Source organism: Lynx rufus, unplaced genomic scaffold (assembly GCF_022079265.1).
Source record: "Lynx rufus isolate CCGP_SWC_20201006 ecotype Redwood Valley unplaced genomic scaffold, mLynRuf1.p SCAF_13, whole genome shotgun sequence".
NCBI classification, from domain to species: Eukaryota; Metazoa; Chordata; class Mammalia; order Carnivora; family Felidae; genus Lynx; species Lynx rufus.
Window position 1 is genome coordinate 66,519,576 of NW_025814827.1, and position 14,427 is coordinate 66,534,002.

The 14,427-nt window shown below is 33.1% G+C and overlaps 1 protein-coding gene across 1 annotated transcript in view; it reads right to left on the reverse strand.

The window, feature by feature from the left end:
• Positions 1-277: 277 nt before the first annotated feature.
• The window catches only part of MDGA2 (MAM domain containing glycosylphosphatidylinositol anchor 2), an 850,755-nt gene continuing 836,605 nt past the window's right edge, over positions 278-14,427 (reverse strand). Inside the window, exons 15-17 of the mRNA XM_047075663.1 lie at positions 14,218-14,348; positions 3,019-3,124; positions 278-366 (exon numbers count right to left, since the gene is read on the reverse strand). Coding sequence (XP_046931619.1) covers positions 278-366; positions 3,019-3,124; positions 14,218-14,348 — 326 coding nt within the window. The remainder of the gene's footprint in view (positions 367-3,018; positions 3,125-14,217; positions 14,349-14,427) is intronic.

The window sequence follows — 14,427 nt, forward strand, 5'->3', positions numbered from 1 at the left end:
CAGATGATGCTGTAATCTTTTTAGCCACAAAAGCACCTGAAGGTCTCTTCTCTACTCAGGTCAAGATTATCTTTTATATGTAGTTTGGAATAAGTTATACTTCCATGATGTCTTTTTTATCCCCAGTGCTTTAAAAAATTCGTTTTTATTATTTTATGTTTGAGTCAGTAGTCAGTGGAGGAATCTTTGGTAGTTTGTTTTTTCAATGTCCATTTACAAAGACTCTTTCTTCATGCCAGTGCCTGGTGAATCTTTTATAGCCTCTGCCAGGATAAGGTCACCTTCGAGGACTTAAGATAGAGATGAGGACGATGACCGGGAAAAGCCATAGATGTACTAAAATTCCAACAGCACCATCAACAGAATCTAAAGACAAGAGAGATAATGCCAAGAAACAAACAAAAATAGAGAATAAATACTCCACGTAGCTATCAATACAACTGTGGTGAACTAATAAGCAATATTAGCATATGGAAAACATTTTTACAAAATACTCTTTTTGGTTTGTTTTATTGTTCAGTCTATTTCCAAGACAGGAAAATAAGAAAATAAATTAAATATGTGATTAGAAATTTGATAAAAGAAAAATGTTTGAAGTTGATATGCTATGCTATGAAAATTTGTTCAGAAGATATTTGTGTAAGTGTGTGGTTGGGCTCAACCTCAGCGTTTTGCTAGCCACGTGAAAGCCTGTGCACAGAGAAAATTCTAAGTAATCCTAAGAGGTCAGTTTTCATTCTCCCCCCACCCCGAGCTTCCAGAAATGGTTATGATTAAAGACAGAGAAAAAGTACTTTTTATGAAAACTAGGAAGGGGTTTTTATGGGTAGAAATTTAACTACGGCAAACTGGATTATATGTGCTTAGATCAGCCCAATATCTATAAATTGGGTAAATAATTTTCTGTTTAGCGTGAGTTTTAGAAGCACTATGAAGCACATTTTAACTGAAAAAAAAAATTCCCAACAATCTGCTGTAAGACTGCTACCATAATTGGAGTTTCAAGTAGAATTCCATGTCCAGGTGATACTTCTCAGAATGTATGCCTTACCTAGGAGGGCTAACATAGGCAAGCCTGGTAATTCATGAACCTAGCTTAAGTTATAACATGGATCTCACCTAGGTGAGACCTGGGTTTTGAAGATAAGGCAAAACCTCAGCTTTTGATATTGTGGTACCATATACTGACTGAGAAGGGTTGGGAACCTGAGCAGTTAGGAAGAAGCTTTGGGCCGCCAAATTGGTGTGTACTAAGAAATTAACAATATTCACCAAATACTACTTGTCAAAATGAGCTTAATAAATGATAGCTAAATGTATACTAGTGTAACAGAATACTTTCTCATACCAAAGAGAATGTTTTTGTTCATTGGGGCTATTTCCTCTGATTTCCAGAGGCTAAATAGAAATACCTCCAGTACAGACAGATTTTATTTAAAACAGACACACATTTCTCTCAATTTAGAAGAGAAGAAAACTGATTATGAAAGTATACTAATATGTAACAATAAAGTCCCTATGGGTTATCCTTGTCATTTTACTGTGGCAACTCTCACCACTTGTGTTTTCTCCATGAGGGAGTTCTCTTGCTTTCCTCATTTGGAGAGTTTAATTCAATTTCTTGAATTTAATTTGTAATAGGGTTCAGTGATTAAATTATCTAACTGTAAGATTCCTATGTAATATGGTAACTATCTTCAGTTAATATGATGTTACTATGACTGGCTCATATTATGAAATGCAAAAGAAATCCCATTCTCCTCCTCTAAGGAGAATGCATATTTGACAAACCTACTTCATTTGGGTACTGCTACTGGTTTTTTAAAGTGAAATTAGCCAGACATGGGAAAAAATTTTCACTAAATTTATTACTTGAAATACTAAGTATAATGACAAGAAGGTGAAAACTATGAGCAAAGTGGCTCATTGTTGTATACAATCTTAGTTTTTGTCTCTTTACAATGCTTAAAAATGGAGTCAGTTCAGTTCATATGAGCAATCACTGGGTAGTTGCACAAATTTGACTTTCAACATCTAGGCTAATGCAATTTCTCAATAACTATATGCAATTAACAAAGACTCCTATTTTCTCTACATGTTACAAAATGGACTTTCATGCTCCTTTTATGTGTACTAAATAATTGATGAGTTATTTGTTTAAATTTAGCTTGATCGATATACCCCTTTATATAATCACGAAATTAAAGATCAGATGACCCTAAGAAAATATTTCAAGTGGAGGAATTTTTAAAAGAAATGGTTTTAGTTTTCTCAGATTCACATGGATAATATGGAGATGAGGATTTTAAGAAGATGCCTAACACATAATTCTGATGCTATCTGCATTATTTGTAATTTTTAAATTTATATCTTTTATTACACATATTAATATTTTACATTATATCTCCTTTATTCAAAAACATATTTGTGGCAAGAAAATAAAATTTGAATATATCATTAAACTAAAATATTCGTGTGTGAAAAAATGAAACCAAATTACTAAACAAGATTGTGATGCACATACGTTACTTATAGCAGGAAAAAATGGGCTGATCTGTTACTTATTGTATACACTTAGGCTCTTCACAGTAGTGAATCTGTTAAAATGGTTGCAAAAGTCAGACTTGGAAAATACATTCATAAACTGGGGCAATAAAAATAGCTATTGCTATGTAAATGTGTGCTGAGTATATAGATTAGCCAATGTTTTAATAAAAGTTAAAGAATCCTCTGAAATTAATAATATGAATTAAATATTTTTAAAAATCTTCATTAAAAATCAAGGTGTGCTTGCCTTACATAGACCTAAATCAAAATTACTTTGATCTCAGGTCTAATATGCCTACCCTCAAATTTAATACTTTGTTTTCAAAATATCTTCACAATTTAGGGTCTCACATATAAGGAATTTCTAAACTTACAAACTAAAAAATAAATGAGTTTTAAAAATTAGACGATTTTAACAGTTAATATGTTACTTTAACATTACATCAAACCAATCCAAGAATAGACACTTACTCTTAGTTGTTAGGTCTTGTTTTGCACATTCTCCTTCTGCAATTGATACATCATCAATGGCAATGTCACCTTCTATGCCAGGACCTCGAATACCTTCAAAAATGAGCTACAAATATGAATGAAACAAACCTAAATGTAGAGCTTTGATTTGTAGATGGATTTTTACTGAGAAACCAAGGAGCCAAACCTAAAATCAACAGTAATTCTGGCATCATTTATTATTCACAGTCTTCAGAGTTGTTGCTTAAAAAAAACATGAATGTTCTTAACAAAACCAATCATAGGATCTTCCTTGGCTAATATTAGTTTTCACATCAAAAGCTCTGTGTTGGTTTTAAAACAAAACTACACTTAATTGAATAATACAATAAAAACTACCACTGCTACAAATCCTACCACTGTTCGTTTTCAGGGGAAAAATGTTTATTTGAACAGTATTTCTCTGAGATAGATTCCCTCCAGTTTTCTCTAAACATCTAACACTGGTTTTCTAGAAATATTTTATGGGATAAATCAGTTCACGGTTCTTTATAGCAGTATTTATGTTTATTGAAGCCAAGAACAAGGGTTTACCATCACTATGAAATTGTTTGCTCTCTTGCAAATACAGTGAATAAGTTTCTCACATTCCCCTATGTTATGATATACCTCTATAATTTCACTTTTGACATTCTATTTTTAAACGCCTGAAGATATTTATGGGTTTGCTTGAGTGTTTAGTGTCAGACCTTTGAACTTCCAGTATCTACAACAGTGATTGGCACTGAGACTTGATACATGAGAGGTGAAAGTATAGATGAATGAAATCAGTCTCCTTTTATTGCTAAATTCTGAATACAATAACAATATAGGGACAATTAGCAAATTTTTATTATTTCGTTTTTGCAGAAATAAGACTTATAAAATTTTCTCTATAACCCCACAGTCATTCCTTGCTTCTAGCAAAACCTTTTTAATCCTTTTGATACAAAAAGGCAACCTATGCATTTAGTGATTATAATCACAAAAATTTCTACATGCCAAAATGAAGTATCTAGTTCGGTCTTTTCAAAGAAAAATTAGCTTAATAAAGAGCTGTTTCAACATCAAGCTGATGTATGCATTTTAATACAATTTTTAGCCTTATTTCATTGCAACAAATTGAGTGAAAGTCTATTTTTATCAATGTCAAAATTTTTGGTTCTGTTTGTCTTTGAAAGTATCTTAATATGGCTCCTTAAAGGCAAATTTGTGGTGATTTTCAGAATACTTATGCTACCTTTGAAAGATTTATCTATTGTTCTCTGATATACTGTCATAATTTTATTAATTGAAATCTTTTAGTAAGCAGAAGCATTAGTTATCAACTTTTGCATTCAGTTCCTTTTCCCTGCTCATAGTCCATATGAATCCATAGCGTAAGAATAATTTTCAAGATCTGATAGGAGAGAAAAGTTTGAGAAAATTTTATTACTATATTTAATTTGTGTAGAAAGAGTTTTCTGCTTACCTATGTTGAGATAAATAAGTTAATATTTTCCAAAGCCATTTCTTTGAAAAACATCCAAAATGTCATGTTATCATTCAAGCCAGAATAAAATGGCAGACCAGAGTTAAAATATAATATAGAACCGAGCTAGCAGTATACCGATTCTCAGTCCTCAGAATAAAAAATGAAATATTATTTTGACTGCCTAGAATAATGACTTGCTTTTGTCTTAAGGTGGTATTTGGAAAGTTATCTGGGAAATAGCTAAAAAAAAAAACAAAACCCTCAGAGGGCTGTTTAAATCACAAGGTCCTACAATCTGAATTAAAAAAAAAATAAATCAATGGTAGAAAAATCCAAGAGCACTGAAATCAGAAAAGGGGAAATCATTTTAATGACTGTGGAATCTCCCACCTTATGGGTATCACGTAAGTTATGTAACCTGTGGCCCTATTGATATTGTTAGACATTAAAGTTATTTTCAGCTATTCTGAACAAGGCTGAGGTGAATGCATTTTAAAACATTAATATGCACACCTTTTATAGAGCTCATGGCTCTTTAAGGTCATCCTAAATTGCCCCTATCAGCACTACTGCCTGTTTCCTAATTATGGGTTTTTAAGTCATTGGGTATTTTTCCTTATTTTAAAATGTGCTGCTTACCTGGTAGAGAATCATTGTTAGAGTAAATCAATGGTTATTCCCACCCCCTTCTTAGTTTCAGTCATGTGATGCTGAGTCTTCTCTCCTGAAGATAACAACATGAATGGAGTGTTATCTTGGAGAAAGTTAGAACCCACAGATTCATGCTGCTATGAGTCTTATTCCATAAAATCCAACATGTTCCACTTTGGCCACACGGCTAATAGTTGACTGAATAAAAGTGGAGTACTGTCATCACAATTCTTTCTTTCTTGCAGCTATTATAAAGGATCAAATGGAATAAAGTACAGATTTCTGGCTCCCAGTAGGTTTTAATTCTGGACTGCAGCAGGAATAAGGATGCATTAATCAGGAAAATTTGCTTTGGTAAAGAGGAAACCTCCTCAGTAACCAATAGTTTTAATTTTAAAAGATGGTGTGGGAAGGGAAAGGAAGAAAACCCAGTTTGTAGAGTGGAGTACAGGCTTTATGCTGTAGCCATGGCAAAGAAGGGGACTGCATTCTCATGTGCTTTGTGTGGGAAGTGAAGTGCCCGTGAGAAGGCTGATAGGGTAGGTTAGAATGTTCTGCACCTGCTCGCACTTGAAATTTAAACAGATGAAGCTGAAGTCATAGTCTTTTCATTGGGAAGGATGCTGGAGAAACAGGTTTAGGAATACATAGATTTTTCCATCTTAGTTATGTAGAGGTAAATAGGTAAGACAATCATCCACAATTTTTCTCATTTATTTAAAGTACACAATTATTTTTACTTAGCAAGTTCTAGTCACCTGGAGGTAGGTGTCAATATAAAAAAAGATGAGACTATTTAAAAAAAAAAGTGAGAACTAAAATGTGTAAATCATCAACATCTTTTCAAAGCTGCTGGCCCTTGAATGATGCTGCCATTGCTCAAAGCATTTCAAAATGTCTTTTAGGGACCATAAAGTATCAATCACTCCTAATTTTCCCATTAGCTGTCTTTATCCTCCCTTCCTTCTTCTTCCCATTCAGGTTACCTAGGTTCATGCTTAAACATATGGTCAGACCTACGTTTGGGTTAAAGACAGAGCCGTGAAGCAGAGAGGTTGTGAAGGATGCTGTCACACTACTTTTGTGATAGGACTGAGAGGAAGCGTTGGGAGAGCCTTTTTCGGTAAGCATCAGAGTAGATTGATGTAATTTAATGTGCCTGTTGCCTCCCTGCAGTGAGTTGACTGTATGTGTATAGTTGGCTGAACAGCAAAAATACAAATCAACACAAGTCGAACTGTCATGTGTCATCAGGACTGCTTATATCTAGCACATTTTCTTATATGAAAACTTCATCCCTTTTTGATCCTGAATAAGTGTTATAGAAATAAAAGCTGGCTGATTTATAAATTATTACATTTATCTGTACAACTATCAATAATACAGTTTGTCACTGAGTAAAGCAACTTTACTTCCTGTGTAAGCATAACAGGTGTTCTATGTATTGTGTGTGGAAATAAATCAGAAATATAGTAGTAGAATAGATAGTGTAAACAGCAGATGATAAAAATAATTTCTGACAATATATCTTGGTACAGTTATATAATTAGTGTTTGTAATATTTATTTGTAATCGTGCAATGATAGGGAATCCAATCCATTATTCCAGAGAAATACTGTAGTCTTCCTCAGCCTCTTATTTGAACAGGGAGAAAAAGATCCTATGCCATATGTTTGTTTGTTTCCTTTAAATTCCCGTAAGAGTTTTACTCCTTAGAAGATATAGATTGTTTTTTTTAACTCCTACAGACTCTCACAAGAGATATTTATCGCATTGTTCTTTTTATGTTCTGAACTCCAACTCCAACTACATATTTAATTATTATAACAAAATTTTATGGATTCTAATATACTCGTAAGTGACTTCTAGATTAAGACCTAGAGGGATACCTTTTTCCTTTATATTGTTTTTGATTGTGAAGTAGGTAACAGAAATAAAATGCATACAGATTCAATTCAAACAGTGTACCTTGGCCAAACTTTCAAGTGTTTACAAAAATAAATCCTTGGTGACAAACAGCTTTTTCCCAGGTATAAAAAAGAAGAAACTATAACCATTCCTTATGATGTATCTCAAACTGGAAGCTATAATCTGTATACAATGATAAAAATTAATTTTATTCATTTATAAAAAAAATGTTCTCTAGTTTAACAGGTTAAATTTTGTCATATTTTTATGAAGGACCATCATGATTCTGAATACTATTACATTACAGGGGTAAAATTATGTTCCTTTCCTCTTCAATACTTCTGAAATGCATTTGCTTTAATTGCCACAAAGAAGGAATTAATGACATCTATATACTTAGGCATAAAATGTTAAAGTTTAGGTTTCCTAAAAGAAGGCTCAATTTATGTAAAACATGGTCTTTACACACAATCATACTGATATTATTTAAATGATTTCCCTTAACTGAAATGACAAGTTTAAAATTTTATATATTTTCACAGTGTGCACATGCAATGCATCAAACCTAATATGTGATAAATACTGCATGATCATAAAATTAACTGTTGGTGGGTATATTCAAGCGGGAAGTTAATAAAATGTATGTTGGCTTCTGTTATTAGAATGACACTAAACAAAATTATTTTAATTCACTGATTGACAATTTCTTATGTACAGTATAGTGCATTAAAGCTTACCGATACAGATGTCAATAAAGAGACAGAGATATAGATGATGCTATTAAAACTTGTGTTCAAATATAATTTCTTAGTAAGGAAGAAAGAGCTCCATGCAACACTAATGAATAAAAATAGATGGGGGAGTCAAAGGATACAACACACTTTTGATGAGTTGACTTCAATATTAATGATGCCTTCCGCAAATGTTCATAGCATATTCTTCAAGACAAGAGATACATCACTTCTGATTATTACTGCTAAGGCAACCACAAATTCTAAGAATACAGTCTGAAAACTGATAGTGTACATCACTTGGAAAAAATTAAGATACAAATAAAGTTTAAAATAGCTTTAACATTGGAAAAATTTTGTTTTCTTTTTTCTTTTTAGGTAGGCTTCATACCAAGTGTGGATCCCTAGTGCAGGTGAACTTACAACCCTGAGATGAAGACCTGACCTGCGATCCAGTCAGAAGCTTAACCACTGAGCCATCCAGGTGCCCCGTCATGGGAAAATGTTTACAATAGTTACTTTAGGAGCCATAGTTGTGTCTATATAATGGCCCTGGAATTTGGCTTAGAATGCCAGATATACATCTACTTGACCATGTGACAATATATTCTGGATTACTATTATTATTATTATTATTACCTAGATAAGCATGAAGGGAGCATGATGTAAAGAGAGCTAAAATCTTTTCCCACCCTATTTCATGTTAAGGATGTATGTTATTTAAGATACACTGTCTTGAAATCACTTTGAAATCTTTAAATGAGGATATAAAGGGAGAAGATCTCCAGATATCCTTTCAACTGTAATAAAGAAAATATAAAGAGCATCTTTTATGTCTCAGGATGTCTCCATATTTCCCCCCTGGAAAGCATTTGGAATATACTATGAAAAGAAGTAAAGCATTAAAAAGGATGTTTTTTTTTTTTTTGGTGTGTGATATAAATAAGTAGCATTCTAAGATAACACTGCATCATTTTTACCTTTTTTTGGAATTTTTGCTGTATTCCTTCCAAATCTAGCAATAAAATATGTTTTCATCATAAGCACTGATCATGTTAAATTCATTCTTGAAAAAGAACCCCAAAAGGAATTTCAGAAGGCTAAAACTTCTACTAACCCTGAGAAATACTAAACAATTTTATTTTCAGCTAAGCAAACTAACTGGGCACACTCAAACAAAGGACTTTGCAAGTGGCTGTTTTTTAAAGGGTTTATAAATCAAAATAATTTAAATGCATGCAACTCCAAACAAAACAACCTAAGTGTCAGTGCAGCAGAGGCTCAAGACTACTTATATCTCATTTAAAATTCCAAGAGGTAGGAGATATCCTTTCCACTTGAATTAAAGACATTCTACAATGCCACAAATCTACATCTGAGTAATATTAAAACTTCTCATAACTTAATTTATATCCTAATATATTCTGTACAGTTTTTACCATGTTTTCCTGGTAGGCATTACATACCAAAGCAAGTATTTTTGAAAAGCTCAATAGGTTATAAATTATTTTTGAGTATAAAATCACTTTGTCTGAAAAGAGTTCAAAATAACAAACTCAAAACCAAAATACAAACAATATATGTGGTAGGATGATGTAGCTGTGTTTCATGTTTCCTTCAAAAATCAAGATTTATGAAATTAAAGACAGTCTTTAGTCAACAGACCTAAAAATATGTCAGAGAATAAAATAACATAGAAATACAAAATAAAAATGATTTTATTTATTTTATTTTTGACTGATAATTACATAACATAGCAATGCTTCATTAAAAACTGCTACTTTTTGATTTGCTTCCAGCAAGGCAGATTAACAGGAACCAGACCTATCCTCTCATCAGAAACAACCAAATAACTAGACAAAATATAGGAAACAATGAGCATTAGGTAATGAAGAACAATGATCAATGAGTGACAGGAATCAAACAAGGTGAATCCTATGACTGTCCTATACAGAATTTATAGATCATGGTGCAAGCAGAAGAAAGACAGAACCTGGTAGAAAATCTGGGTTGAGGAGATAGAGCTGAGAGTCTAAGGAGTCCAAAGCAGCTAGACTGTGCAAGACAGGATATAAGCAAAGACAGAGTTACAGAGATCTGCAGAAAGTCCCCCTCGAGTATTCAGTAATGTACTCATCAGGGCGTGAATGTCTGGTAACTACACAAGAACTGGGAAAGAACCAGAGTGATGCATTTAAGGTAACAGTACCTAACTCACACAAGACATGAAAACCTTGGACAGAGTGCTCAGAAAACTCTTGCATTGGTAGTGAGAATAGCCCTATACTAAACACTGCTTCAGCATCTTCCAACAAATCTTAAAAACAAGACCAAGATAATCAAACAGCTTCCAAATAACTACCAAACAAGCTCAAGAATAGTTACAGAAATATAAAAAAATACACAAAAATTTGCATTTTATAAAATTTTAAGAATTTTACCTCTCAGAATAAAATTCACAGTGTCTGACACCCAATCAGACTACCAGACATGCACAGAAACAGATAAATAATGGCTTGTAATGAGGAGGAAAAAAAAATCAGTCAAAACCAACCAAGAACTGACATAGGTATTAGCATTAGCAGACAATGACAAAGAAATCTAGTATAACTTGGTTTCATATACTCAAAACATTCACTAGAGATGTGGAAATATTTTTTAAGACACTCAAGTTGAACTTATAGAGACAAAAATGACAATGTCTGAAATGCAAAATACACTGAATATGATTGAAGGCAGATTAGACATTGCAGAAGAAATGATTCATGAATGTGAAGACACACCAGAAAACTATGCAAATTGAAACACAAAAATCAAAAAGCATTTAAAAAGCATCAATGAACTGTAACACCTTATATACGTGCACATAAATAAGGGGTCTTATATACATATATAAGATATTGGAGTCTTCAAAGGAGAGGAGGAGGAACAAAAATATTTGAAGAAACATTAGCCAGACAATGCTTAAATTTTATAAAAACTATAAACTCACAGATTCAAAATCAATGAACTTACAAGCACATGGAAAATGAAGAAAATGACATAAAAACATGTCACAGTTAAATTGCTCAAAACCAGTGGTAAAGAGAAAATCTTAAAAGCAGCCAGTCATATTACACACAGAAGGATAAATAGGAGTTTCAACAGATTTATTCTTGGAAACAATGCAAACAAAAAGACAGCAGAATATCTTTAATGTTCCAAAAGGAAAAACTAGAATCCTATACTCAGAGGAAAGATCTTTCAAAATATGAAGATGAAATAGACTTTTTTCAGAAGTACAAAGGGTGAAAAGAATTCATGTTTACCAGACCCACACTATAATAAATAAATGTTAAAAGAAGTCCTTCAAGCAAAATAAAATTGATACCAGATGGAAATATGCATCTACAAAAGAACAAAAAGCACCAGAAATGACAAATACTATGAGCACCAACTATGCAAACCCAGGCTGACTTCTCAATTGGAATGAGGCGAAGAGTTGACTGTAGTGAAGAGTTCTCCAAGGTTTGGAGTTTTGTGAATAATACTTTATTGAACATCTGCTTTAAACATTCTAATCAATCTCATTTTGTGAATTTAATATGGAAATCTCTGAGGCTGCAGAAAATGTGTCATTTGTAGTGAGTTGTAAAAATGTTCTACTCTGAATTTATACTGACCACATCCTTCCTGGTAACAAAAGACTAATACACATCTTGAAATCCCTTCTTTAAATCAACAATTCTGGTTATAAGATGCAGTGGAGTAAGATGGACCAAATCACAAAGGAAAGCAATTCCTTTCTATGAGATGAAACCTCAAGTTTGGAACTGATACTCTGCCCCTCATTTCTTTCCTCTATGAACTCTCTTCATTGCTTATATCCAGGGGGACATTCCCTTGTGGATTCTCCCTGTTGTAACAACCTGACTAAAGCAACATTCCCTTGTAAGATCATAACAAAACAAAACAAAATTCATACTTTACTAATGTGAAAAATTATAGAATAAAATAACTGCATAAATATAACAAATTTAATATCTGCCTATAGGTAATTTTATTAACTCTGAGGAGTAAATAATTTTAGTTATGATGGTGGTTCTTTACCAAGATGGTAAAGATGTCCAATCTTTACCAAGATTGGACACTCTGTGTAATGACCCGTGCACTGGACTCAACTTGCTTTTCTATTTGAGTATCACTGTCTTTAAATTCTGTGGGCACCCAACTTTCCTGGATCTCCTTCCTTTTAACTTTAAAAAATACTACTTAGGATTGAGCTCTTCTCCCACAGTTGTTTTTAATTATTGGTTAGCTTTCTGCATGGTTCCATCATTTAATCACTATTCACCTATGTACACTTTCCCTTGGAAATATCAACCATTCCCACATTTCTAAGTAGCACATACAACCTGATGACTCACAAATGTGTATGTCTCCAAAGTTTCACATAAACACATACAGCAACCTGCACAGCTTTAAAAGGATAGTCTATAGGCATTTTGTATTTACATGTCCAAGAAAGAAGTAGCCGTATTCAACCCTGAAGCTTTTCTCTTTCCTTCTTTCTTTCTTTCCTTCCTTCCTTCATTCCTTCCTTCCTTCCTTCCTTCCTTTTTTTTTCTTAAGGTAATGTGTAGCACAGGCATTACCCAAGATTCCCTGGTTGGAAACCTGTTAGTCATTTATGGCTGCTTCCCAAATTCCCAACATAAAAATGCTGTGCTAGTTTTCACACCTAAGTAGATCTTGAAATCATCCACTTCTTTTTATACCACTTCCTGAGTTTATTCCTTCAACATCTTTTATGTGAATTTTGTGAGTGCTAAGTTGTTTGCCAGCCCAATTTTACCCACTTGAACCCCAACATGACTACTGTACCAGGTCATTCCCCAACTAAAATCTTCCAGTGACTCCCCATTATCTAAACCTTAACCTCAGATCACCCCAGTCTGATGTATCTTTAGGTACCAAATTCTAGATAAAAGTTTTTCTGTTTCTCAAGCAAATCCTATGGTATATGATGTCGATGTCTGTTTACTCCGAACTCTGCTGCAATATTGTTAGCTCTTGCTTGGCTTTGCAATCCCTCTCCTTGGTTCAGGTTTCACCTTACACCTCAAGTGTCTCCTGACTTTCCTCCATACTGTTCTTGTTGTTTGGGTGTGCTCACAGAACCTTGTGCATACCTCTCTTACTGCAATTTTTACAGTATGTGATGTCAGTGTTTAGATGTATATTTCTACCAATCTGAGGTAAGCAATCATTTTAAAAAAAATTAATGTTTATTTATTTTTGAGAGAGAGACAGAGCACAAGTGGGGGAGGGGCAGAGAGAGAGGGAGACACAGAATCCGAAGCAGTCTCCAAACTCTGAGCGGTCAGTACAGAGCCCGACGTGGGGCTTGAACTCACGAACCATGAGATCATGATCTGAGTCAAAGTTGGATGCTCAATTGACTGAACCACCCAGGCACCCCAAGCAATCATTTTTAGATCTTCAAACTATGTATGTTCCTGGCATATGGTAGTAGCTCAAAAAGTATTTATTGAATTGTTCGTTAGGAGAATAAATGATTATCTTGAATGTGCCTAATAAATATTTACTAAATTGATGTCTATGGCAATAACTAATAATTAATATAACTATTCTCTTAAAAACTTATTGTATATATATTTGATTTAATAATGTGTTGGTGAGGCAGTTACATAGGAAGCAAAAATATGTTTCAATATATTGAGGAAGTCACCGATAGAAAAAAAACACTTGAGTATATAAAATACACATACTATATATAGTTACTAAAATCATTACAACTACATTATTTTCTCCACTGATATATTTTCATGAAGTATTGTCTCAAGCCATAGTGGCCATTTTTACAGTCATTAAAATTTATATTATATATTTGTAGCTTTCAATCTAAGCCTACCTTTCTATGTCAAAACAAAGAAAAATAGCTTTGTTAAGTTCTCGGGCTTTGGTAATCAAAGTGATAAATTACTAAAATGACATTAGCCTAAAGAGACACATTTTGCTAAAATATATAAAATTTCATCAACTAAAATTCAAACAGATTGAGAACAGACTACCCAGCTTCCATTATTATAAGAACCTGTGTTATTTAACTTCAGATAACAAAATATACACATGTGAATTTGTAGAAATGGATTACATTTCCACTAGGCAAATCATTTAGATTCTGAAAGATAATTATTCAAACATATTACTTGATAGGTATTAATAAGAAAAAGGGTCATTTTCTCTTTATAAAACAGCTTTGAGAACTAAAGAAAAACTTAATACTGTCATTTTGTGATACTTGTATCACAGAATTTCTGAATGTTCATATTCTAATGTTTGCTTAAGGTCTGCCTTTTAACATTATGCTCATGTGTAGCAATCTATTTACTGAAGTGATTGTTCTTCTCTTACCTGAAATGAAGTAATTGGATATATATTAACATGAGCCTCATTCCACCGTTGTCCTTTATTCCCACTTGAAGACCACAGTGGATTCTCTATGGTTGTCTGCCCTTTCAAACGCAGATAAACATTTAGGACACCTAAAAATAACAATGACATTTTATTGCATATATTTGTTTTTGTTTCACATTTGTTTCTCCTTGACCAAACACTTGTAAA